Source organism: Capricornis sumatraensis, chromosome 20 (genome assembly GCF_032405125.1).
Source record: "Capricornis sumatraensis isolate serow.1 chromosome 20, serow.2, whole genome shotgun sequence".
Classification (NCBI taxonomy): Eukaryota; Metazoa; Chordata; class Mammalia; order Artiodactyla; family Bovidae; genus Capricornis; species Capricornis sumatraensis.
Window position 1 is genome coordinate 31,661,958 of NC_091088.1, and position 22,831 is coordinate 31,684,788.

Sequence of the window (22,831 nt, forward strand, 5' to 3'; positions counted from 1 at the left end):
TCTGCGGCAAAGGTGGGAGGGGCGCTTCTAAAACACTGGGATGAGTCCTCGGGGCAAAGGCTGCCTTTCCTCCTTTCCCTGGGGACAGCACTGTTCCTGGCTGTCAGGGGAAGAACTTCTCTGCCTCCTCCCTTCTGGCTGGGCCAATCGCTCTCCAAGCAGACCCGGCCCACAGGTGTGCAGCACTCCTGTGTGTCTCGCCTGTCAGAACCCTGGAGGGCGGGTTGCCCCTGGCTGAAGTTGACAGAGGGGCCTGGGCCTCACAGGTTGCCTTCCTGGCCCCAGTATTCCTTCCTGGAGTTAGCCTTCCCCTTCAAACAGCAACCTGAAGGGGGCCACTCTGCACCCATGCCCTCCCGTGACCCTCCTCTTTCCTAACCTATCTGCTTTCTCTAGTGAGGCTGAAAGGTTTGGGAAGGTTGGGCTAGCACCACCCCCTCCTTGGGGTGGAGAGAGGACAGTTCGACTTCCAGCCTGGTTCCATTGAGAAAAGGGAGGCTGAGGTCTCTCAAGAGAGCGAATCCTGTAAGGGGAAAGAGGTTTGCGGGATCAAGACCAGCCACGGCCACCTGCCCCCCGACCCCTCCAGGCCGGTACCAGGGGTGCCAGGCACCCACACCCTCCACCTGCCCGGGTGCCCTTTCATCCTCACACCCAGGGCCAGGTCCGAGGATGGGCGCGAGGAGGCCGGGCCGGGCCCGGCAGGCGCCGCAGCGGGGACTCAGGGCAGGCAGGCGGCTACCTGGTAGGCGCCCTCGGCCGCGGCGGCCGCGGCACTGTGCTGCGCGCTGTGCTCCTGCAGCAGGGCCACGTCCAGGAAGCGCTCGCCGCACCACACGCACTTGAACTGCTGCTCGCGGGCGTGCACGCCCTGGTGCTTGTTGAGGTGCTCGCGCTGCTTGAAGGCCTTGTCACAGTTGGGGCACTTGTAGGGCTTCTCGCCCGTGTGCACCCTTCGGTGCCGCTGCAGGTCGGAGGCGTACTTGAAGCGCTTGTCGCAGTCCGGGCACTTGAGCGGCTTCTCGCGGGCCGGGTCGCAGCGGTGCTGCACGAACTCGGAGGATGAGAAGAAGCGGCGCTCGCACAGGGTGCAGCGCAGGGGCTTCTCGGCTGCCGAGCAGTGGGCCAGCTGGTGCTTCTGCAGGGCCGAGGCCCGCTTGTAGGCCTTGTGGCACACTGGGCACTTGAAGGGCCGCTCGGCCGCACCCGGCAGGCACTTGTGCCGCAGCAGCTCGGCCGACTGGTCGAAGCCCTTCTGGCACACGGGGCACTTGAAGAGGGTCTCAAGGGTGTGCACGTGCTGGTGGTAGAGCAGGTGGCTGGGCTGCCCGAAGCCCTTCTCACACAGGCCGCACTTGAAGGGCTCCTCGGCCTTGTGCGTGCGCCGGTGCCGCATGAGCGCGTACTGCTGCTTGAAGCCCATGGGGCACAGGTCGCACTTGAAGGGCCGCTCGGCGCTGTGCGTGCGCTCGTGCTGCCGCAGGTCCGACGGCCGCTTGAAGGCCTTCTGGCACTCGCCGCAGCGGAAGGGCCGCTCCCCGCTCGGCGTGCATGGGTGCTGCAGCAGCTCCGACGACTCCTTGAAGTGCAGCTCACACACGTTGCAGCGGAACAGGTGGTGCTCGCCCGAATGCGCGTACATGTGACGCACCAGGTGCGAGCGGTGCTTGAAGGTCTTCTCGCACACCGCGCACTTGTACGGCCGCTCTGAGCTGTGCGTGCGCTTGTGGTGCACCAGATGGGACGACTGGCTGAAGCTCTTGTCGCACAGCGTGCACTTGTAGGGCTTCTCGCCCGTGTGGATGCGCTCGTGCCGCGAGAGCTCCGACAGGTGCTTGAAGGGCTTCTGGCAGATGGGGCAGCTGTAGGGCTTGTCGGCCGACTCCGCCGGGGCCACGGCAGGCGGAGGCGGGGGTGCTGGGGGCAGGGAGGGGGCGGCGGTGGCCTCGGGCTCTGCCGCCTCGGCAGGCTTGTAGGTCTTCTCGCAGATGGAACATTTCACAAGGCCCCCGGTGCTGCTGTGGGCGCTGTGGTGCTGCGCCAGCGACGTGAGCAGGGAGAAGCCCATCTTGCAGACGCCGCAGACGAAAGGTTTCTGCTCGGCCTGCACGCACTGGTGCTCCAGCAAGTCGGTAGCCTGGTGGAAGATTTTAAGACACTGCGTGCACTGGAACGAGCGGTCATGGCCCGCCAGGCACTGGTGCTCATGTGGGCTGGACAGGTGCGCCAGGTCGTGACCGCACACACCACACTTGGGGCCCGGCTCCCCCGCGGCCTGCAGGGGCACGTGCTGCGGGGGCTGCAGACCTGGCTCAGGCTGCAGGAGGATGCCATAGACCGCGCAGCCCAGCGGGTTCTCAGCCGTGCCTGGGGGCAGCGTGTGCTCCGCCAGGGCCGGCGGGGGTTCAGCATGGTGCTGCGGCTGTGGGGGCTGAGGCTGCTGCGGCTGCGTCTGCGGCGGCTGCTGCCAGCTCTCCGACATGCTTGGGAAGATGAAACAGGGTTTGGAGAGTAGTGGCTTCAGTTTCCCTGCTTAAGGTGACCCACACCAAAGAGAGAAGCTGCCCAGGATCAAGGGTGGAGGAGGACCTCGGACAAGGCACGGAGCTGGACTGGTCAGGCGGTCCAAGTCATTCACCAAGACAGACTACAAGGCTGTGCCTACAGGACGGGGGTCTTCGGGCAGGGTGCCAGGAGTGGCAGGGAGGCTCTAAAGAGAAGAAAGAAATCATGAGCTTGAGGCAGAGACACACAGCTGTTCCCCGGGCCTCTCCCTGGTCTGCCTGCACTCACCACATTGACATAAAACACATCAGGGGAGTGAAGGGGGCTCTGGGCTGGGAGATCTTCACTTGCTGGCAATGCAGTTCCTCCAGTAAAGGGGATAGTGGCTGTCTCCAGGCCCACCCATCCTCAGTTCCCCATCCCTTGGCCAGGCATCCCAGTCTCCCTGCTTACTGCCAACCCACTTCCATTAGCTGTCTCACAAGTGACAGTCTGGGGTGATCTCCCCACAATACAAAGAAGTCACAAGTTCTGTTCATGCTCCCAGGAAAGAAGGAGGGAAAGACTGACTGGTGAGGGCCTTGGCGCACAAAACAAGAATTTTAATAACATAACCTTTTTTTGTGTGCAAAACACTTCTTATTTGGAAGCCTAATACAGAAGATAGATAAAACCAGAGAAGCTCTGGTTGAGGCCTCCCTGTAGACCTGCCAGCTCCTCTCCGGTCTCTGCCCTGAATTTCGACCTAGGACACAACTGCTCATAAGAACAGACTGTAGATCTAAAGGGCCAGACCTCCCAGATCTGAAGGCCCCTCAGTCAATCAATATTTAAAACACCTGCATGGAATGGAGGCCCATCTCAGAAAACTTCTCCTGTGAGGGGCTGGCCCATACCTCTCTCAATTGTCCCCAGGTCCTCCCCCCTGACTGTGCCTATTCTCTCTTCACACAATAAGGGGGATGGTTTCGCAGGGACCTGAGCCAATGCCTGATGAGGATGAGACCCACAGACCCACACAGCCTTGATGGCTACTTGGCAGAAGTTCCCCAGGCTAGTCATCTCCCAGAGCACCAAAAAAAAAAAAAAGCCTTAAATCCTCTTAATATGATAGTGTCAAGGCCTGCAGGAAATGTGAGCAATTTTGAGTTTGCCTCTGCAATGTGGGATGTAGCATGCTAACCATCCCTGTCACCTTTCCGGAGACAACCCTGTTCCCTTGCTCCATCCAAGTCTGTAACACTGGATAATCCATGGAAAGTAAAGACCACCCAGCCCAGGCAAATCTCTAACTCACCACTTTGTGGCAGCATAAGGTAATGACAGCGAGAGGGAGGAACTTTTAGAATCAGATGCAACCCGCTTTCAGGTTCCCAGCTCCTCTGCTTCTAACATTGAAAAGTTTCTAAGTTTTCTCCCGATGAAAAGAGTAGGAAGGGGATGCCTACACAAGCCAGCCTGGCCTCTAACTGTTCTGCCAAAGAAACGTAAGAGTCAGGCTAAAAACTGTCAGCCTCAGCATCTTTCCGGGAAGGGAAGAAGTGAAGAAGCTGCTGCTCCGAGTGGAGGCAGCAGGTTGCATGAGCCAGCAGGTACCAAAGCCTCCCCAGGAAAGAGGGAAGCAGGACTACTCTGAGCCTGGTCTAGGTCAGACTGCGCCAACCCAACTGTTTTTTTGTTTTTTTTTTCCTGTTTTCTCCTGGCATGAATGGCTGCCAGACCCAGGGTCCCCAGCCCCGGGTCCCCAGGTCCGCTGCCCATTCCGGCCCCCCCACTCCAGGAAGGTGCGGTCAGGAGGCCTCTCTGATCACCCAGCAAAGAGGATGAGAGACTAGGGTTAGGCAGGCACGGGGAGGCCCCCACCTGCGCCCCACCCCAGCCCTTCCTCTTCCTTGGGAAAGCAACCGAATGAAAGCCGATCACCTCCCCGCCGGCACTGCCCGCCGGCCCAGCTGGGCTGCCTCCTGTCAGCCCTTGTCGGGAAATGGCCAGGACGCTGCGGCCCCGGCGCCGGACCTGCGGGCGAGTGGGCCCGAAAAAGGGCCCAGGGCTGCAGGCCGGGCCCGGGAGGTAGCTGCGTGTCGAGGTCGGCCTGGGCCGCCCAAGAGCTCAGGAGGCCGCCGGGTCGGGCCGGAGGTGGGGTTGGGGGGGTACTGCCGGGCCAGCTGGGGAAGGGGTGCGGCGGGCGCGGGAGTGGCCCCCAGACGCGGCCCCGGGCGCCCCGCCGCTCACCTGCTCCGGGCCGCCCGCGGGGTCAGGCGCGGGGCGAGTGGCGACTGGCTGCTCTCTCAGCCGCCCCTTTATTCCGACTCCATCCGCGGCAGCGCGGCCTACGCGCGCTGCCAATCCCCGGCCTCGCGTAGCGGCGGCTGCCGGCCCGGGGGCGGGGAACGGGCTAGCGGCGGCCGGAATCGAGGAAGCGACGTGAGCGGCCGGGATAGCGGGGCCGGGGCGGAGGAGCGCCGGGAGGGCGGGCGGACGGAACGATGGCCTTGCAGAGACCGGCGGACAGGCGGGCGGCTCGGGGGCCAGGGAGGCGGGGCCGGGGGAGGAGCGGCAGCCCGGGCGGCGGCGGCTGCGGGAGGAGCGGGCGACACGCAGCGAGGCCGCCCCCTGCCGGGGACCCCGCGGCCGGGCCGGGTCGGACAGCCGGACGCGCTGGGTGGCTCTTCGGTCGCTCGGCCGTGCCGACCCAGGAAGGGCGCTCTGCTTCCGACCACTCTACTCGGCCTTAGGGAAGCGAGTTCCCAGGGCCCAGCCCACGGCCCGACCCCTGAGCCTGAGAGGAGAGCCCTCCTAGACCCTCTGATCTTCTGGAATGGACCCGCCTCTGACTGTTCAGCTCGCTCTTAGGGAAGGGGGCCCCCCGGAGCTCGGACTTTGGGCGGGGCTTGGGGAAGGGGCCCCGGGACCTCTAATCCCTGTCCGGACGACTAGGGCAAGGATCTCCACTGGGTCTAGGGCTCTGACCTCTGACCCAGGGACCATCGGCTGCCGGGAGGTCCCGAGTTGCTGCAGACTGAGCAGCGGACAGAGAGAGGTCAGGACTCAGAGCGATCTCTGAAATGGGCACACGGAGGATGGCCGTGCCAGGAGGCTCCAAGGGAGCGGTCAAAGCGAGGCGAGCGGGCACGCAGCGTGGCCTGGGTGGGTACAATCTTTGCTCCTGTCCTGCCGGGCCCCGCCCCCGCCCCCCGCCCCGAGGCGGTGCTAATTTGTGCCCCGCCCCAGGGAGAGCACTTCCGGCACAGAGGAATTCCGGGTGGGGTGAGACTGCTTGCCGACCCTCTGTGCGGTCGTGACGGTGGGTGGCGGGGTTCCTCATGAGTGCGGCGCCCCTCGTGGGCTACAGCAGCAGCGGCTCCGAAGATGAGGCCGAGGCCGGGGACCGGGTTCGGCCGGGGGCTGAAGGCCGCAGTCGGTGAGGAGCGAGGAAGTCTTTCTGGGGAAGGGTGATTGGAGAGGGTCCGGAGCTGCTCGCGAGGGAAGGAAAAGGGGCACGGGGTGCGTGGGGGGGGCGGGGGGGGGGAAGGAGGACCAGACATAGCCTCGGTGTGCCCCCACCTGGCTGGGTCAAGGTTAGGAGGCAGGAAACGGGGTGGGTTTGGGTCCAGCCTCGGGCGCCTGCCCACTCTGTCTCCTGGCACGCACCACTGTACCACCCCAGGTCTGTTTCCTCATTTGGAAAGTGTTTTCTTTAATCTGATAAATATTCATGGAGTACTCTCTCTGCGCCAGGCTGGGAACTGGGGACTCAGCAGTGAGCAAAGTAGGGAGTCTCCTACTTTGTGGAGGAGCTTCGGTTCTTAATTGCCAGGCCTGGTACCTGCTGAGTGCTTTTCCAGCAGCACTTTCGTTCATCTCACTTTATGGATGAGGAAACGGGAGGTCCACAGAGAGCATATTACTTGCCTAAGACCACAGAGCTAGGAAGAGTCACTCTGGCTCAGGCCTGTCCAGTTCAGTTCAGTTCACTTGCTCAGTCGTGTCCGACTCTGCAACCCCATGAATCTCAGCACACCGGGCCTCCCTATCCATCACCAACTTCCGGAGTTTACCCAAACTCATGTCCATCGAGTCAGTGATGCCATCCAGCCATCTCATCCTCTGTCGTCCCCTTCTCCTCCTGCCCCCAATCCCTCCACATATCGCCACCTGCTCCTTTGTTTCCCATGGGGACCAGGTTCCTAGAAAGTCTGCTTCCAGGAGTTATTCACTCAGTCGTGTCTGATGCTTTGCAACCCCATGGACTGCAGCACCCCAGGCTTCCCTATTCTTCACCATCTCCCCAAGCTTGCTCAAACTCATGTCCATTGAGTCGATGATGCCATCCAACCAACTCATCTTCTGTCATCCCCTTCTACCCTCAATCTTTCCCAGCATCAGGGTCTTTTTCAGTGAGTCAGCTCTTCACATCAAGTCGCCATAGTATTGGAACTTTAGCTTCAGCATTAGTCCTTCCAGTGAATATTCAGGGTTGATTTCCTTTAGGATTGGCTGGTTTGATCTCCTTGCAGTCCAGGAGACTTTCAAGAGTCGTCTCCAGTACCACAGTTTAGAAGCATCAATTCTTCAGCACTCAGCCTTCTTTAACGTCCACCTCTCACATCTGTACATGACTACTGGAAAAACCATAACTTTGTTGGGAGACATCAATGAAAGAGTGTTGGGGAAAGAGCTTTGTGGTTATCTAATGACACTTGTTGAGAAATAGACATGCAGAGTCACCCTGTACAAGGGTTACAACTTTCCTCATGTGTACAGACAGAGAATGTAGGAAGCTAACTGGGCTTATTCTTTCCTCTTGCAGGGGCCAGAGCCCCCTTCCCGGCCAGAGGTTGCCAGTACCCGACAGTGTGCTGCACATGTTTGCCGGCACTGAGGAGGGGCCTGTGGATGATAGTGCACAACACGGGGGCCGGGTGCGCACCTTTCCCCATGAGCGTGGCAACTGGGCCACCCACGTCTACGTGCCTTGTAAGTAATGCCTGAGAGACACGTGGCTGACACTGACAAGGTGCCTCTTATGGGAGGAAGCTGGCCCCAACCAGGAGGAAGCCAGAAACCTCAGCTTCTGACACTGGTAGTGAGAAGGAGATCAACTCAACAGAGAGAGGGCGAGCTTCAAGAACTAGGGAATTTTTCTGTTACACTTGATTTTAGTTTTGAATTCATTGCCTGAAATATATATATATATATTTTATTAACCCAGTGTATACTGTTCTCTCTGCTCCTAGGGATGTGGCCACAGGAGGGTCTAGGGCAGAGTGTCAAGGCCATCGCAGAGTGTAACTGTTGCCAGTACTTTGTTTCTAAGAGGGCTGTAGGTGTGCTGGCTTCAAGTCCCCACCCTAGCCCTGATGAGTGAGTGGCAGGCAGAAAAAGCCCAGGCTTCAGAGTCTGACCTCACTCCACTACCTGCTACTCTGGGTACCCCTTAGTTAAGTTGCTAGACTTCTCAGAGCCCCACTTTCCTTATCTCTAAAATGGGGACAGTAGTAATACCTATATGGGGACAGTAAAACATCGAGGACTTCTGTGACAATTAAATGAGATCATCAATGTCAAGTTCTTAGCACAATACATAGAGTACATGGAGGCTCTTACTACTTTGTGTTAGATCAGGTAAATTCTTAGAACCTCCATTTCCCCATCCACAGAATGGGAATGATTCTCTATATTCCCTGTTCCACTGGAAGTGAAGTGAAGTCACTCAGTCGTGTCCGACTCTTTGTGACCCTGTGGACTGTAGCCTACCAGGCTCCTCTGTCCGTGGGATTTTCCAAGCAAGAGTACTGGAGTGGGTTGCCATTTCCTTCTGCAGAGGATTTTGCTGACCCAGGGATCAAACCCAGGTGTCCTGCATTGTAGGCAGACGCTTTACCATCTGAGCCACTAGGGAAGTCCTGAAGTGAAAGTTGCTCAGTTGTGGCACTTCCATTCCACGGGGCATTTGGGCAAATTGAGTAACTCATCAGGTGTGAGCAGACTGTTAACCATGGAGCTCTAGTCATATAAAAAGATCTGTGAATATACAGTGGTGTCTTTCTTGGGTTTTTTGTCTTTCTAAACAATTAGGAATATTCTACATGTCTGTCAGGAGATTCTAGATGTCTAATAAATGTCTGATTAAAGAAATGCACTGTTTCTAATCTAAGGATGGGTTACTGTGGAGCCATAATCATGAGCTTGCCTTCTGTAATGAGAGGAAGGCTGTCCAACATGTAGTGTTACATGGAGAAAGCTCGGGGAAGAACTGCATGCCCTCATCTTTTCTAACAAATAAAATATATACATTGGCACAGCACTGAGAAAAGCTGTGGAAATAAGCATCATGTTTGACAGTCTTTGTCTCTAGAGTCGTGGTCTTGAAAGTGGGGTATGTGCCCTGAGGGAGAGATCAAGGTGGCCTCTTAGAAAGAAAAGCATTAAGACTTTTTAATGTATTTCTCTTTGTCTCATCTTTTTAAGTTTCTACTCTTCAGAGTGTACATTTTATAACATGATTTTGCAGCAGAGTGCATGTTTGTAATTTATATAAATGCACATTGACTGTAGGTATGTGTGCAAGCTTGTTTGACTAACGGCATGTGTGATCACAGTAGTTTGGATTCCCCTGCTTTAGATGTGGACTTCGAGGACCCTTGCTTTCTCTGTCACATATTTCTCTTTTTACTTGAATTCTTTTCAAAAAGCATATGTATGTATATGTATCAGTTCAGTTCAGTTCAGTTGCTCAGTCGTGTCCACCTCTTTGTGACCCCATGGCCTGCAGCACGCCAGGCCTCCCTGTCCATTGCCAACTTCCGGAGCTTACTCAAACTCATGTCCATTGAGTCAATGATGCCATCCAACCATCTCATCCTCTTCTGTCCTTTTCTCCTCCTGCCTTCAATCTCTGCCAGCATCAGGGTCTTTTCAGATAAGTCAGTTCTTTGCAACAGGTGGCCAAAGTATTGGAGTTTCAGCTTCAGCATCAGTCCTTCCAATGAATATTCATGGTTGATTTCCTTTAGGATGAACTGGTTGGATCTCCTTGCAGTCCAAGAGACTCTCAAGAATCTTCTTCAACACCACAGTTCAAAAGCATCAGTTCTTCAGCGCTCAGCTTTCTTTACAGTCCAACTGTCACATCTATACATGACTACTGAAAAAACCATAGCTTTGACTAGACAGACCTTTGTTGGCAAAGTAATGGCTCTGCTTTTTAATATGCTGTCTAGGTTGGTCACAACTTTTCTTCCAGGGAGCAAGCTATATGTGTATTCTATAACCATAAATACATATTAAAATATGATTAGAATACATAGACATTGGCTGGGCTTCCCAGGCAGCTCAGTGGTAAGGAATCCACCTGCCAGTGCACGAGATGCAGGTTGGATCCCCGGGTTGGGAAGATCCCCTGGAGAAGGAAATGGCACCCTGCTCCAGTAGTCTTGTCTGGAAAATTCCATGGACAGAGGAGCCTGGCAGGCTACAGTCCATGGGGTTGAAGAGTCGGACACAACTTAGAGACTAAACAACAACAACAAGATGTTGGCTGCCCTCAAAGTAACTTTCTCCTAAAACCTAGAGTAACAAAAGCCTTTCTTTGCTCCTGGCCATCATGTGGCCATCCTGCTAAGAGAATGGCCCTCCCTCTCCACTCTTACCCTCCAGACGAAGCCGGGGAGGAGTTCCTGGACCTGCTTGACGCACTGCTGTGCCACGCGCAGACGTACGTCCCCCGGCTGGTGAGGATGGAAGCCTTCCACCTCAGCCTGTCCCAGAGCGTGGTTCTGCGCCACCACTGGATCCTCCCCTTCGTGCAGGCTCTGAAAGACCGAGTGGCCTCCTTCCAGAGGTGAGTGTCCTGTGCTTCTCTCTGCCTCTCCTCTCCTTCCCCTCCAAGGCTCCTCTTCCCATCCCAAGTTCCCATGGGGATGGACCTATGGGATGGTGTTACCCCAGCAAGCAGGCCAGCCCTAAAGGCTAGCGCACTGAGTATCTCCCAGAGCTGCGCCCTGTACACGTCATCCCGTGTGACTTTGATGTATGAAACAGAACCCGTAAGATGTATATAGATAAGAAGAGACTTATTACAGGTATTGGCTTATGCAGTTACGGAGGCCAAGAAGCCCACTGTCTGCCATCTACAAGGAGAGAACCAGAGGAGCTGGTTTTGTAATTCAATTTGATTTCAACGTCCTAAAATAACAGGGGACTGGTGATGTAAGTCCTAATACGAGCCTGAAAGCCTGAAAACCAGGAGTGCTGATGTCAGAGGGTAGGAGAAGATCGATGTCTCAATTCATGCAGGGAAGGGGAGTTTGTCCTTCCTCTGCCTTTCTGTTCCATTCAGGCCCTCAGCACGTTGGATAACACCCACCTGTTGAGGAAGGCCGTTTGCTTTACTCAGTTCATCAGTTCAAATGTCCGTCTTTCCAGAAACACCCTCACAGACAAACCCCAAGATAATGGCTTACCAACTCTCTGGGCATCCCTTAGATCAGTCAGGTTAACACATAAAATTAACCATCACCAGTCTACCCCTTCTCGACTTGACACTTACGTGCATCTTCTTAAACCATACTTAATCTCTAAATGAAGACTACAACAAGGCCATAACTCTGCCTAACATGATACAACGTCCATTGTGCTTCTGAAAATGCACTAGTCCCTTTCCCAGAAGCGGGGGTAAGGTTCTTGAGCAATGTTTTTGCTCTTCTAATCACCCTAACTTGAATGTGTACACGCATGCTCAGTCGTGTCCAACTCTTTGTGACCCCATGGACTGTAGCCCGCCAAGCTCCTCTCTCCAGGGCATTTCTCAGGCAAGAATACTGCAGTGGTTTGCCATCTCCTCCTCCAGGGGATCTTCCCAACCTAGGGATCAAACCTGTGTCTCCTGCATTGGCAGGTGGATTATTTTACCACTGAGCCTCCTAGGAAGCTCATAACTTGAATACAGTTAGCAACACTTAAATACTAAAATAAAGTCATTACATCTTATATTATGTGATAAGGGAGTAAGAGAAGAAAACAAAGATATTTGCTTAATATATGTACAGGCAAGTCTTGTTTTATTATGTTTCGCTGACAGCATTTTTTAACAAACTGAAGGTTTGTGGCAGCCCTGCATTGAGCAAGTCGGTCAGCATCACGTTCCAGTATTTGCTCTTGTGTCTGTCATGTTTTGGTAATTCTTGGAATATTTCAAACTTTCTCATTATCCTTATATTTGTCATAGTGATATTTGACGTTATTATTATAATTGTTTTGGGGTGCCAGGAGCCACACCCATATAAGAGGGCAGACAATTGATAAATGTGAATGTTCTGACTGCTCCACCGACCAGCCATTCCCCCGCATCTCTCTCCCTCCCCTTGGGCCTCCCTATTCCCTGAGATACAACAGTATTGAAATTAATAACCTTATGCTAGCCTCTTAAGTGTTCAAGTGAAAGGAAGGGTCATGTGTCTCTCACTTTAAATTAAAACCCAAAAATGATTAAGCCTAGTGAGGAAGGCATGTCAAAAGTGGAAGGAGACTGGAAGCTAGGCCTCTTGTCCCTGTTAGCCAAGTTGTGACTGAAAAGGAAAAGTTCTTGAAGGAAATAAAAAGTGTTCCTCCAGCGAATGCAGGAACGATAAAGCAAAAGAGCCTGGAGAAAGTTTTAGTGGTCTGGACAGATGATGAAATCGGCCACAGCATTCCCTTCAGCCAAAACCTGATTCAGAGCAAGGCCCTAACTCTTCAGTTCTGTGAAGGCTGAGAGAGGGGAGGAAGCTGCAGAAAAGTCTGAAGCTGACAGAGGTCGGTTCATGAGGTTTAAGGTAAGAAGCCATCTCCATAACATGAAAGCGTGAGATGAAGCTGCGAGTGCTGATGTAGATGCTGCCACAAATTACCCAGAAGATCTAGCTAAGATCATTAATGAAGGTGGCCACACCAAGCAACAGATTTTTCAGTGTAGATGAAAGAGCCTTCTATTGGAAGAAGACGCCAGCTAGGATTTTCATAGCCTGAAAGGGGGTGTCAGGGCTTAGCTTCACAGCTTCATAGACCAGGCTGACTTTCTCGTTAGGGGCTAATACAGTTGGTGATTTTAAGTTTAATCCAATGCTCATTTGCTATTTCAAAAATCCCAGGGCCCTTAAGAATTATGCTAAATCTACTCTGCTGATGCTGTTAATGTAACAACAAAGCCTGGATGCCAGCACATCTGTTGACAACCTGGTTTACTGAATATTTCAAGCCCACTGTTGAGACATCCAGCTCAGAAAAAAGATTCCTATCAAAATATTACTGCTCAGTGACAATGCACCTGGAGACCCAAGAGCTCTGATAGAGATGTGAAAGTGAAGTCGCTCAGTCGTGCCCGAATCTTAATGACCCCATGGACTGCAGCCTACCAGGCTCCTCCGTCCATGGGATTTTCCAGGCAAGAGTACTGGAGTGGGGTGCCATCGCCTTCTCCGCACTTTAGTGAAGTATTCACTTTATTGCCGTGTTCTAGATCCAAACTCACAGTGTCCCTGAGGTGTCCTGTATTTATACTCACAGATGTATTCATAAAATAAGGAAATTCTCATGATGATAACAGTCCTCATTGCTATAACTGGTCACATGATCGCAGCTGATATTTACAGTTACCTTCTGCTTCCTAGCTCTCTATTCCCTTTGCCTTTGGCAAACACCTCAGGTGGTTATGGTTCTTTACCTGGGGTAGCGACCCAAACCTTTATTTCTGAAGGGTCTGGGCCACACTAGTGCTGCTTGGGTTGGCCGTGTACTTTTCCGCTGGCCGGAGCCAGTGGGCATGATTAATACTAAAAGGTCTAACAGCAGATCTCCTGTATCCCAGGCGTCCTCTGCCTTATCTCCGTCATGGAGTTCTAGTCCAGTTTCCCCTTGGTAGTCAGGATCAAGGACCCCAGCCAACACTGGAACTCTTTGTTGATTCAAAGGTACAGGAGCCCAAAGTGGGAAGTCTTTTTTTTAAAAATATTTATTTGGCTGTACCGTCTTAGTTGCAGCATGTAGGATTAGTTCCCCAACCAGGAGTCAAACCCTGGCCCCCTGCACTGGGAGTGTGAAGTCTTAGCTACTGGACCACCAAGGTGGCAAGTCTCAACTTTCAGTTCAATGAAAGCGCTATGTCTCCTGTGGGAAGTATTCCTCCCTCTGGAACTAAGACCTCTGGGCTATCAGAGCATGAAGTTGTGGGAACAGAAAGTAAACATTTTGCTAATGGATCACTCATATTAGTGGTTCCACTCCCATTTCCACCCCTTGATTCCTGGCCCCGTGAATCCTGGCTACGGGAGAATCAGCACCATATGTGTCTGCTGATTCAGAGCAGATGCAGATAGCATGGGTTCTGTTATAGAATAAAGTAAATGAAAAGTGATAGTCACTCAGTTGTGGTCGACTCTTTGCAACCCCATGGACTGTAGCCTGCTAGGCTCCTCTGTCCATGGAATTTTCCAGGCAAGAATATTGGAGTGGGTTGCCATTCCTTTCTCCAGGGGATCTTCCCGACCCAGGAGTCAAAGCCGTGTCTCCTGCATTGCAGGTGGATTCTTTACCATCTAAGCAACCAGGGAAGCCCTGGAGAATACTGGAGTGGGTAGCTCCAGGGGATAGTCCCAACCCAGGAATCCAGCATTGCAGGCAGCTTCTTTACCATCTGAGCTACATGGGAAGCCCCCTGTTGTTGCTTAGCCGGGGTCAGAATTGTCTTTTTTTTTTAACCTACAAGGAAAAAATTGGCCCTTCAGTTCAGTTCAGTTCAGTTCAGTCGCTCAGTCGTGTCCGACTCTTTGCAACCCCATGAATCGCAGCACACCAGGCCTCCCTGTCCATCACCCATCTCCCGGAGTTCACTCAGACTCACGTCCATCGAGTCGGTGATGCTACTCATCCAGCCATCTCATCCTCTGTTGTCCCCTTTTCCTCCTGCCCCCAATCCCTCCCAGCATCAAAGTCTTTTCCAATGAGTCAACTCTTCCAGTGAGGTGGCCAAAGTACTAGAGTTTCAGCTTTAGCATCATTTCTTCCAAAGAACACCCAGGACTGATCTCCTTTAGGATGGACTGGTTGGATCTCCTTGCAGTCCAAGGGACTCTCAAGAGTTGTCTCCAACGCCACAGTTCAAAAGCATCAGTTCTTCAGTGCTCAGCTTTCTTCACAGTCCAACTCTCACATCCATACATGACCACTGGAAAAACCATAGCCTTGACTAGACGGACCTTTGTTGGCCCTTAAGTCATCTATTAACACCAACCTGATGATGTCTTTCTCAGTTCCCATCAGTAAAGCTGAGGTAGTCTCAAATTGCTTATCAAAATCAACTGTTCTTAATAAAGTAAAATTTTTGCTAGCATCTGAATGAAGCTATGGGTTACCCGGACTCAGCGATTATTTAAGGTCTTGCCCAGCTCCTGTATTTTAGGGTTGAGTTTATCACCTGTATAACAGGGCAGACAATACTACATGTGAAATGAGTTAACTGTAGTTTCAAAGTGATGTTTTTGTAATATATAAACTGTTTTCTCTAAAAATATTTTTCTTATCATTTTTCCTGAAGAACAGTTCTTCTTCTGAATTTCAGATTCTGCTTTACTGCCGACCAGATAAAGATTTACACCAATCAAGAGAAAACCAGGTGGGTCTCCCTGCTCTGCCCCCAGTTGTTCCCAGAAGAGGATTCTTTGCAGTAAAGACTTGAGGGGGGCCTTGTCTGTCTCATTTTTTGGTTTGTTTGTGTTTTAACCAGCTCTATGACTACCAAGGCAGTTGTCCCCAAATCTGAACCTTTCATTAAGAAAAATAACTCCGGGAGCATGAGAGGAGGAGCAGAGGCAGAGACTAACATCTTGGTTTAGTGGGAAAAGCCTGAGACTCAAACAACCCTGGGTGCCTGCCCAGCTGTCTCCAATTTAACATTGAGCTCATACCTTCAACCTCTGTGACCTGCCATTTCCAAGCTGTCACAGGCATGCCCGGACACATCTATCAATGGGCAGTTGTGAGGCTCAATGGGTTTTATAAAAGCATTCAAGGATGAGATGAACAAAAGAAATTGTTATTAACAAGGCTTCAAACCACACCTCCTTGTCAGATCCACTCACTGAGTTGCCTTCTGCTCTCAGCACCTCTGAGAGGATGGCTCATTCCTTCATTCTGCAAAATTGGTTCAGCACCTCCTGGTGCCAGGGACTTGCTGTACACTGCAGATCAGCAATGAAAAGGTCAGCACAGTCCTGGCTCTTTGGGGTCTCACGTTCTGCAGGGGGAGATAAACAAACAAGGAAATGAGACTGTTAGAAACTACTGTGTGATATGAGTCTGGATCATGCAGCCAAGGACGGCCCTAGGGAGCTGGCATTTGCCAGCAACCTAAGGATGAGAAGTAATGAGCCTTGGGAAACGCTGCTGAGAGAGCCTCCAAGCAGAGGACACAGCCGAGGAGGTGGTCTAAGGAGGAAGGAGCCTGGCTTGTTTGAGGAGCCAATGAAGCGAAACCTGGGGAGCAAGTGGGAGAGTGGGAGGAGATGAGTCAGTCCGGGTTAGCTCCTACCAGGCCTTCAAGGTCAAGGTCAGGAGTTTTCAGGGTCATGGAAGCCACTGGAGGGATCTGCACAGAGACGTGATCCAAGTTATGTTTGTAACTGTCGGTCTGGCCCAATCATGTCTGTGGCTCTCTCGTGGAGACAAGATGTAAAGGAGGTTGGATGCACGGAGAGAGAGAGGAGACAGGTGTCACCATCCAGGTGAGGTGCCAAGGGTGTCCTGACTCAGGGTGATGGCAGTGCAAGGGCCAAGAAGCAAGACACATTCCTGATACACTGCAGGTAGAATCAACCAGAATCAGCAGTGAGTCCGGTCTATGCACTGTAAGGGGAAGAACCAAAGTAGATGCCTGGACTTGGGGTTTGAACAGCTGGGTAAATAAATGGTCCTACTTCCCGAGATGGGAAACACTGGTGGGAGGAAAATCCGTTTTGCTTCGTTCCCAGTAGATGTTGCCACCGATGATACCCCCGGGTACCCGTGGGTGGAAGAGGTACATACACAGTCAGGCAGACAGGAGAGGTGCCAGCCAGAGATGGAAATGTGGGAGCCATCGGGCTGTGTGGTACTGAAACCAGGGCTGGGGTGGGGGCCAGGGGTACACGGAGCAGATCCAAGGCCTGAGGGCTGGGCTCTGCAACCCTTGACCATTTAGAGGCTGGAAAGAAGAGAGGGCGGCAGAGGAGACTGAACCGGAGGCCAGAGGCAGGGTCACACCAGGACCGTGCAGTGGGTGGTCTCTTGGAGCCAAGAGGAAAAAAATGGGTTTCAGGGGGAGAGGAACCAGCTGTGTCAGACCCTGCTGAGAGGCCAAGGTGAGGCCGGAGAAGTGTCCATCAAGTGCAGTAACTGGAGGTGGGTGGCAGCTTTGGTGGAAGCTGGCTGAACACGGAGGGGCGGGAGAGACAGCGGAGGGAGACAGAGCATCTGAACATCAAGTCTGACTGAGGATGGATTGGGAACTGGCTGAGAACTCGGGCTCAAAGGAGGGGTTCTAAGGATGAGAGAGTGCTCAGAATTCCCTGGCGGTCCAGTGGTTAGGACTCTGAATTTCCACTGCAGGGGGCACGGGTTTGATCTCCAGTTGGGGGAACTAAGATCCCACATGCTGTGCTGTGGGGCCAAAAATAAATAAGAGAATAAAGATGAGAGTGTGCTACTGGGAGGGAGTCTGCCAGAGAGGGAAGCCCTGGAGAAAGGGACCCACCTGGGAGCGATGATGGTGAGCCTGGGCACAGAAGCATCGGATCTGTAGACTTGGCAGCGGCAGATGAAGATGGTCCTTCAGGGGATCTTAGACCCTAGGGAAAGAGGGGAGGTGAGCGATTAGAGCTAGGGGAGGATGGGAGAGCCAGCTCGGAGAGTAGGGCAGTGAACTGAGTTCATGACCCAGGCCTCCCGGCTTCCTTCTGTCGCATCCTCTGCCCTCCTCACGGCTGGTTTACATTTTCAGCGGCCGTGTCTCACACCCATGTTGTCTCCACTGCTGTCTCCCTCCAGGACCTTTGTTGGGCTCGAGGTCACCTCAGGGCACGCCCACTTCCTGGACCTGGTTGCAGAGGTAGACAGGGTCATGGAGGAGTTTGACCTCAGCACTTTCTACCAGGTAATCAAGGGGCATCTTTTTTCCTCTCCACCAACCCATCTCTAATGGGAATAAAACCAGCCTTAAAGCAACCCTTGCAGAACCTCCAGAACTTTCCCAGGGGAAGTGTCCATTCTGCTGGCCCTCAGAGGACCCACACCCCTGGGGAGTAGAGAGTCTGGTGTTGGGTCAGATACTGCCCAGCCAAAGTCCAGCACTTCTTACAGATCTTCTGTTACCTCTTCAGTATGCTCGACGAGATCTATGCCTTCGATTCTGATGTATCCATGCTTATCTTTATATTTTTTAGAAGTAGCTTTCCCTAGTATTTTTTAGTCACATCGACACTCCACATAGAGTCCAAGCTTCACATCCCTTCCTGTGCCTTACCCCATGCCCTCCAGGGGAGCTTGAACCTACCCGAGTCGAATATTAAGGCTTTAAAGGGCCAGTGGTTTTGCTTGATATATTCTTTTAAAGTCATGCTGTGATATAGAAGTATGAATTTGAATGGAGATAATTTACAGTTTTATCATAACTTTAGATATTTCGGGTTTTGTTCACCTTAAAAAGTATGTCATCTATTGAAATCTTTTACATCAGAAAACATTAAATCTGGGACATGGGTTCTCTTCCATGTCCCAGATGTAAGGACTCAATGTTAGGACATGTAAAGGAGAGCCTCTGAGAACAGGACTGTCTTAGCTCAGGCTGCCATAGCCAGATACCAGAGACTGGATGACTTAAACAATAGAACTTTCATTTTCTCACAATTCTGGAGCCTAGAAGCCTGAAACCAAGGTGCCATCATGGTCATTTTCTGGTGAGGCCTCCTTTCTTGGCTTGTCGATGGCCATCTTCCCATTGTGGCCTCACTCGATGGAAAGAGAGAGGAAGAAGCCATCTGCCGCCTCTTACATGGGCACTAACCCCCTCACGAGGGCTCCACCTTCGTGACCTCAGCTAAAACCAGTTATCTCCCAAGGACCCCTTCTCCAAATACCATCACCTTGGGGATTAAGACTTTAATATATGAATTGGGATGGGGGGTGGAGGACACACTATTCAGTCCATAGCAAGGACCAGCCCAGGGCTATTGTATCTATCCGTGGAGACACTTGGGATCAACACCAAGGATCTAGTCTCCGTGGATCAGGTCAGGGATCCAGCAGGGATACTGGGACAACTCTTGTCGCCGAGCTCTTGTGATGTCTGCCATGGCATCCAGGTGACCGCCTGCCTCCCTGCTGTTCCTCTGCAGGACCCCTCCTTCCACATCAGCCTGGCCTGGTGCGTGGGTGATGCGCGTCTCCAGATGGAAGGGCCGTGCCTGCAGGAACTACAGGTGAATTCCCGGCATGAGAGCCGGGCAGGTGATGAACTCCGGAAGTAATGCTGTGGAAGGTGGGGGGCAGGAAGGAGGCTGACAAGCCCTGAGGATTAGGCCCACAAACCGGAATCCCTGGGAGATAACCGGCCTTGCCGGAGAGACCCACACCACCCCCTGCTCCTCTCAGACCAGCAGCAGGGCACCACCTGGGAGCTTATTAGCGACACCCACTCTCTCGCCCCAACCCAGACCTAAGCAGTCAGATGTTAACAAGATGTCTGGGGATTTGTGTGCGCGTTAAAACTGGAGACGCCCTGCCCGAGAACAGTGCCGACTCCCCAAGTCCACAGCCCCTCGCCCAGAGGTCAAAGGCTCGGGTGCTCACCAGGGCCCGGGAGGGGCTGGAAATGAGTGAAACGTGCCAGGTGTCCAGAACGTCCACCCTCACAGCCTTTCTCATCTTGTGATAAGCCGGGGGTAACTTTGCCATCAGTGCCCTCAGAGGAGCTGATACTCACCTCTCAGAAAGGAGATGGTGGGGAGCTGTTGTGCAGGAATGTGGGCCTTGTGTTGCAAGCACTTGTTTTTCAAGAAAAGCCAGAAACCTAGATTTTTTTTTTTTTTAATGTGTAATCACCCTATTTTCAAATGTTGGCCACCAATATGTATTTTTTAAGAAAATATTGTTTGAGCCAAAGGAAACACATGCAGGCGGGAGACAGCCCCTGGGCCATTATCACGTAGCCACATCTGCTCTTGGCCTGATCACACTGGAGGCGGCAAGGACCTCTGGGCTCCGGCTCCAGCAGACCCAGGTCCCAAGCCTGGTTTTATTGGATTCTGTGATCCAGGTCTCTGAGCATCCATTTCCTCATCTGCCAAGGTGGGAATGATAGCACTGACCTCACAGAATAGCAGAGCTGATTAGACAAGGTAGCCTAACCTGTGAAGGATTTCAGTAGGCTGGCTTTGTTCGCAGTGCCGTCTGGGTCCCTGATTCCCCTTAACACGACTGTCCTCTCCTGGCTCCTGCTTTTAAGGGAATCGTGGATGAGTTTGAAGACTCTGAGATGCTGCTGCGTGCATACGCCGAGCAGATCCGCTGCAAGTCTGGGAACAAATTCTTCTCGATGCCTTTGAAGTGAGCACCGGAGGCCCTCATTGTCCTGGGCCCCTCTGCAGCCAGACAGAGATGGAAGAACCCACTCAGATCGCTGGGGCTGCTGCCAGCCCTCCACTGGGGGGCCTGGCCAGAGGAGGCACAGCTGCTTGGGGTGCTCTCCGGAGCTGGTTCTCTTTTGGCCCCTTTGGGTTGCAGGTCGGGCACCGCTGCACTGTGGTCTTTCCCAGAAATCACCAGTAGAGGGCAGCCTGGGCTTCCTAGTTCTAGGTCTGGTGGTTATGCAGAAAAGCAAAACAAAACAAAAAATGGGGGTCACTTGGTGAGCCCACCCGTACTCAGTCAGAACCCCCATGGTAGTCCCACCAACAAAGGGCCCCTCCCCAATACCCCCTTGGGCTGTCTGCATTTGGATGCCATTGGCCCCCAGACGAGGGCTTTTTGAAGCCATCATGCCCTGTCTCATCTCTGCTCAGGCCTGACAAAGGGTGCTTCCACAGGCCTGTCATGCTCCCTCCTTGAAGCGGTGTAGCTTTTATTTATTTATTTTTAGTCTCACCCCCTCCTATGCCAGTGGAGGCCATCTCAGGGCCAAGGCCCAGGGTGCTAATTTGTGGTTTAGCATCAGTTTTCTCCATTCCTTCCTCCCACTCACCCCCAGCCAGGTGCCTGGGGAGACTTGAGCAGATGTTTCATCTTGGCCTGACTGGTGGCTTTAAGCCAGGCCTCCAACGCTCTGACCTCTGGCTTCCCATCAGCTTCCCAAAGAAGCCGAGAGGCACCTTCCCCAGGCAGAGCTCTCTTTCTGCCGCCTCCGGCTGCCTGCTGCGGCCTGTGGGCGTTCTGGGGGCACTCGGAGGAAGGGCCAGGGCTTGCACAGGGGTTTTTGTTTTCCTTGAGCCCTCACCAGAGCCCAGGGCCAGTCCTCTCTCCAGCTGCCACCTGGATTTCTAGTGATGGTGGAAGAGACACTTTTATGTTTTAGTTTTAAATTATGTTCAGCAAATAAAACTTAGGGTTTTTATTTTGGACTCTGTTTTGGATTGCTTCTGTTCAACCAGGTGCAAAAATGACTAAAAAAAATGACTTTCCTCTGCCCCCATCTTCTCTAGCCTGCTTCATGGTGGGAATGTACTCTTGGGAGTCTCCGTTATGACCTCGTAAGGTGGCCATGAGAAGCCTTGACGATGCATCAGTACAGGGTGCAGGCACCTGGCCTGCCAGGCCTGCTTGCCAGAGGGGGGCACCTAGACCAAGGCATAAGCACAGACATCTAGACACGATCCTGCTGTGACACTTCTGGAATCCTTTCTAGAACCCTCTCATCTTTTCCTCCCAGGAACCCCCTGGAGAGTAAACCAGGTAGGAGTGACTATTCTGCTTTTCCAGAAAAGCAGGTTCCATGAATTGCCTGGGGTCACATGAGAAGTCAGACAAGGCCCTAACCTCAGTGCTGTCTTTTGCAGCCTGCCAGGCCCGCTCTCCCTGCTCCAGCCCAGACCACCCTCTTTCCCCTGGGAAGGATGTAGGGAGAAGGGGGCCTGTGGTTCTGGTTCCCACTCTCCTTCCTGCACCTCTGAATCTCCCTCCTGGCCTCTTCGTGAGGCCAGCTTCCAATCTCCAGCCTGGAGAGACCCAGGAAATCACATTCTGTGCCTTCTTCCCCAAGCCCTCTGCATGGAGCTGCTGATTCAACCAGGATTGGCCAGTCAGGTCTGCTGGCTTTTGAGGTCACACAGGCTGGAGAGGGAGGTGCAGGCCAGCCTTCCTGGCAATTCTGCTGTACAGCCAGCGCTTACTGACACCTGCTCAATGCCAGCGCCTGACCTGGGCAGCTGAGTGAATCAGCCTCCTCCAATCCACTGGATGCTTATGAGGGGGTGGGGCCGACTGGGTGCAGAGAACACCCATTCCCATCTGGGAGATGCAAGCAAAACCACCCAATTTCCTGCAGGTTCCAATTGCAGGATAGAGACCAGCATCTCACAAGGCAGGTATTGAGGGCGTGGACCACCTGATCCTCCTCATCAGGGCCCTAGAGCCTCCATCTCAGGCACTCCTTCTTCCTGGGAGGGCCCCCCTCAGCCCCCACCCGCACCCCCCATGTCATGTAGCATCACCATTAACAAACCCAGGGGGACTGACTGACCTCCCGGCCCCCTGGGGGAGGATGTGGTGCAAGGATGGAATTAGAGTGCGGCATCTTTGAGAGACAGGCCAAGATCAATAACCGGCTCTTCGAGGGAGAATGGAGGTGGTGATGGAGGAAGCAGGAGATTCACCGAGGGGGAGGGGTGGCGGGCGGCAGGGCTTGGCAGGCGCCCAGACCCTGAGTGCGCCGCTGGACGCTGCACTGACAGTGCAGAAGCAGCTGGGGCTCTTCCATAAGAGGAGATGTGTTCAGGAGACAGGAGGCGAGACCAGAGCCAGCTGGGGTCCACCCCTCGGCAGGCCGGCTCGGAATAAAGCCACGCTCTCGAGGGGGGTTTTATCACACCAGGGAGGGTGCAAAATCAACACATCTGTCCTTAGATGTTCCCCACAGGGCAGGGAAGGCATCATCTCCCGGCCTGTTTGGCCCCCTTCCACCTGGCACTCTCCTCTCCACACGCCTCTCCAGACCACCCCAGCTTTGTTTCCAAGGAAGAGGGAAATTACCCCAGCTTGTTTGTTTATTCCCCCGTACCAGGAGCCCTGAGGGGCCCACAGCAGGACGGCCAGGGGTTGGGGTGGG

The 22,831-nt window shown here is 53.4% G+C and overlaps 2 protein-coding genes across 3 annotated transcripts; one reads left to right on the forward strand and one right to left on the reverse strand.

Annotated features, from left to right (window-relative positions):
• Positions 1 to 721: 721 nt before the first annotated feature.
• On the reverse strand, positions 722 to 2,482 carry ZNF319 (zinc finger protein 319). The gene has a single exon (XM_068991740.1). It carries the CDS (start codon positions 2,480 to 2,482, stop codon positions 722 to 724), a length of 1,761 nt encoding a protein of 586 aa, XP_068847841.1.
• A 3,280-nt stretch (positions 2,483 to 5,762) lies between these two features.
• On the forward strand, positions 5,763 to 21,085 carry USB1 (U6 snRNA biogenesis phosphodiesterase 1). Of its 2 annotated transcripts, XM_068992585.1 has the most exons (7): positions 5,763 to 5,926; positions 7,316 to 7,482; positions 10,165 to 10,348; positions 15,101 to 15,154; positions 17,563 to 17,668; positions 18,909 to 18,992; positions 20,018 to 21,085. In XM_068992585.1, exons 1-7 carry the CDS (start codon positions 5,829 to 5,831, stop codon positions 20,120 to 20,122), a joined length of 798 nt encoding a protein of 265 aa, XP_068848686.1. In that variant the 5' UTR covers positions 5,763 to 5,828; the 3' UTR covers positions 20,123 to 21,085. The 2 variants fall into 2 exon arrangements, with proteins under 2 accessions (XP_068848686.1, XP_068848687.1); XM_068992586.1 differs by lacking the exon at positions 15,101 to 15,154.
• The last annotated feature ends 1,746 nt before the right edge of the window (positions 21,086 to 22,831 follow it).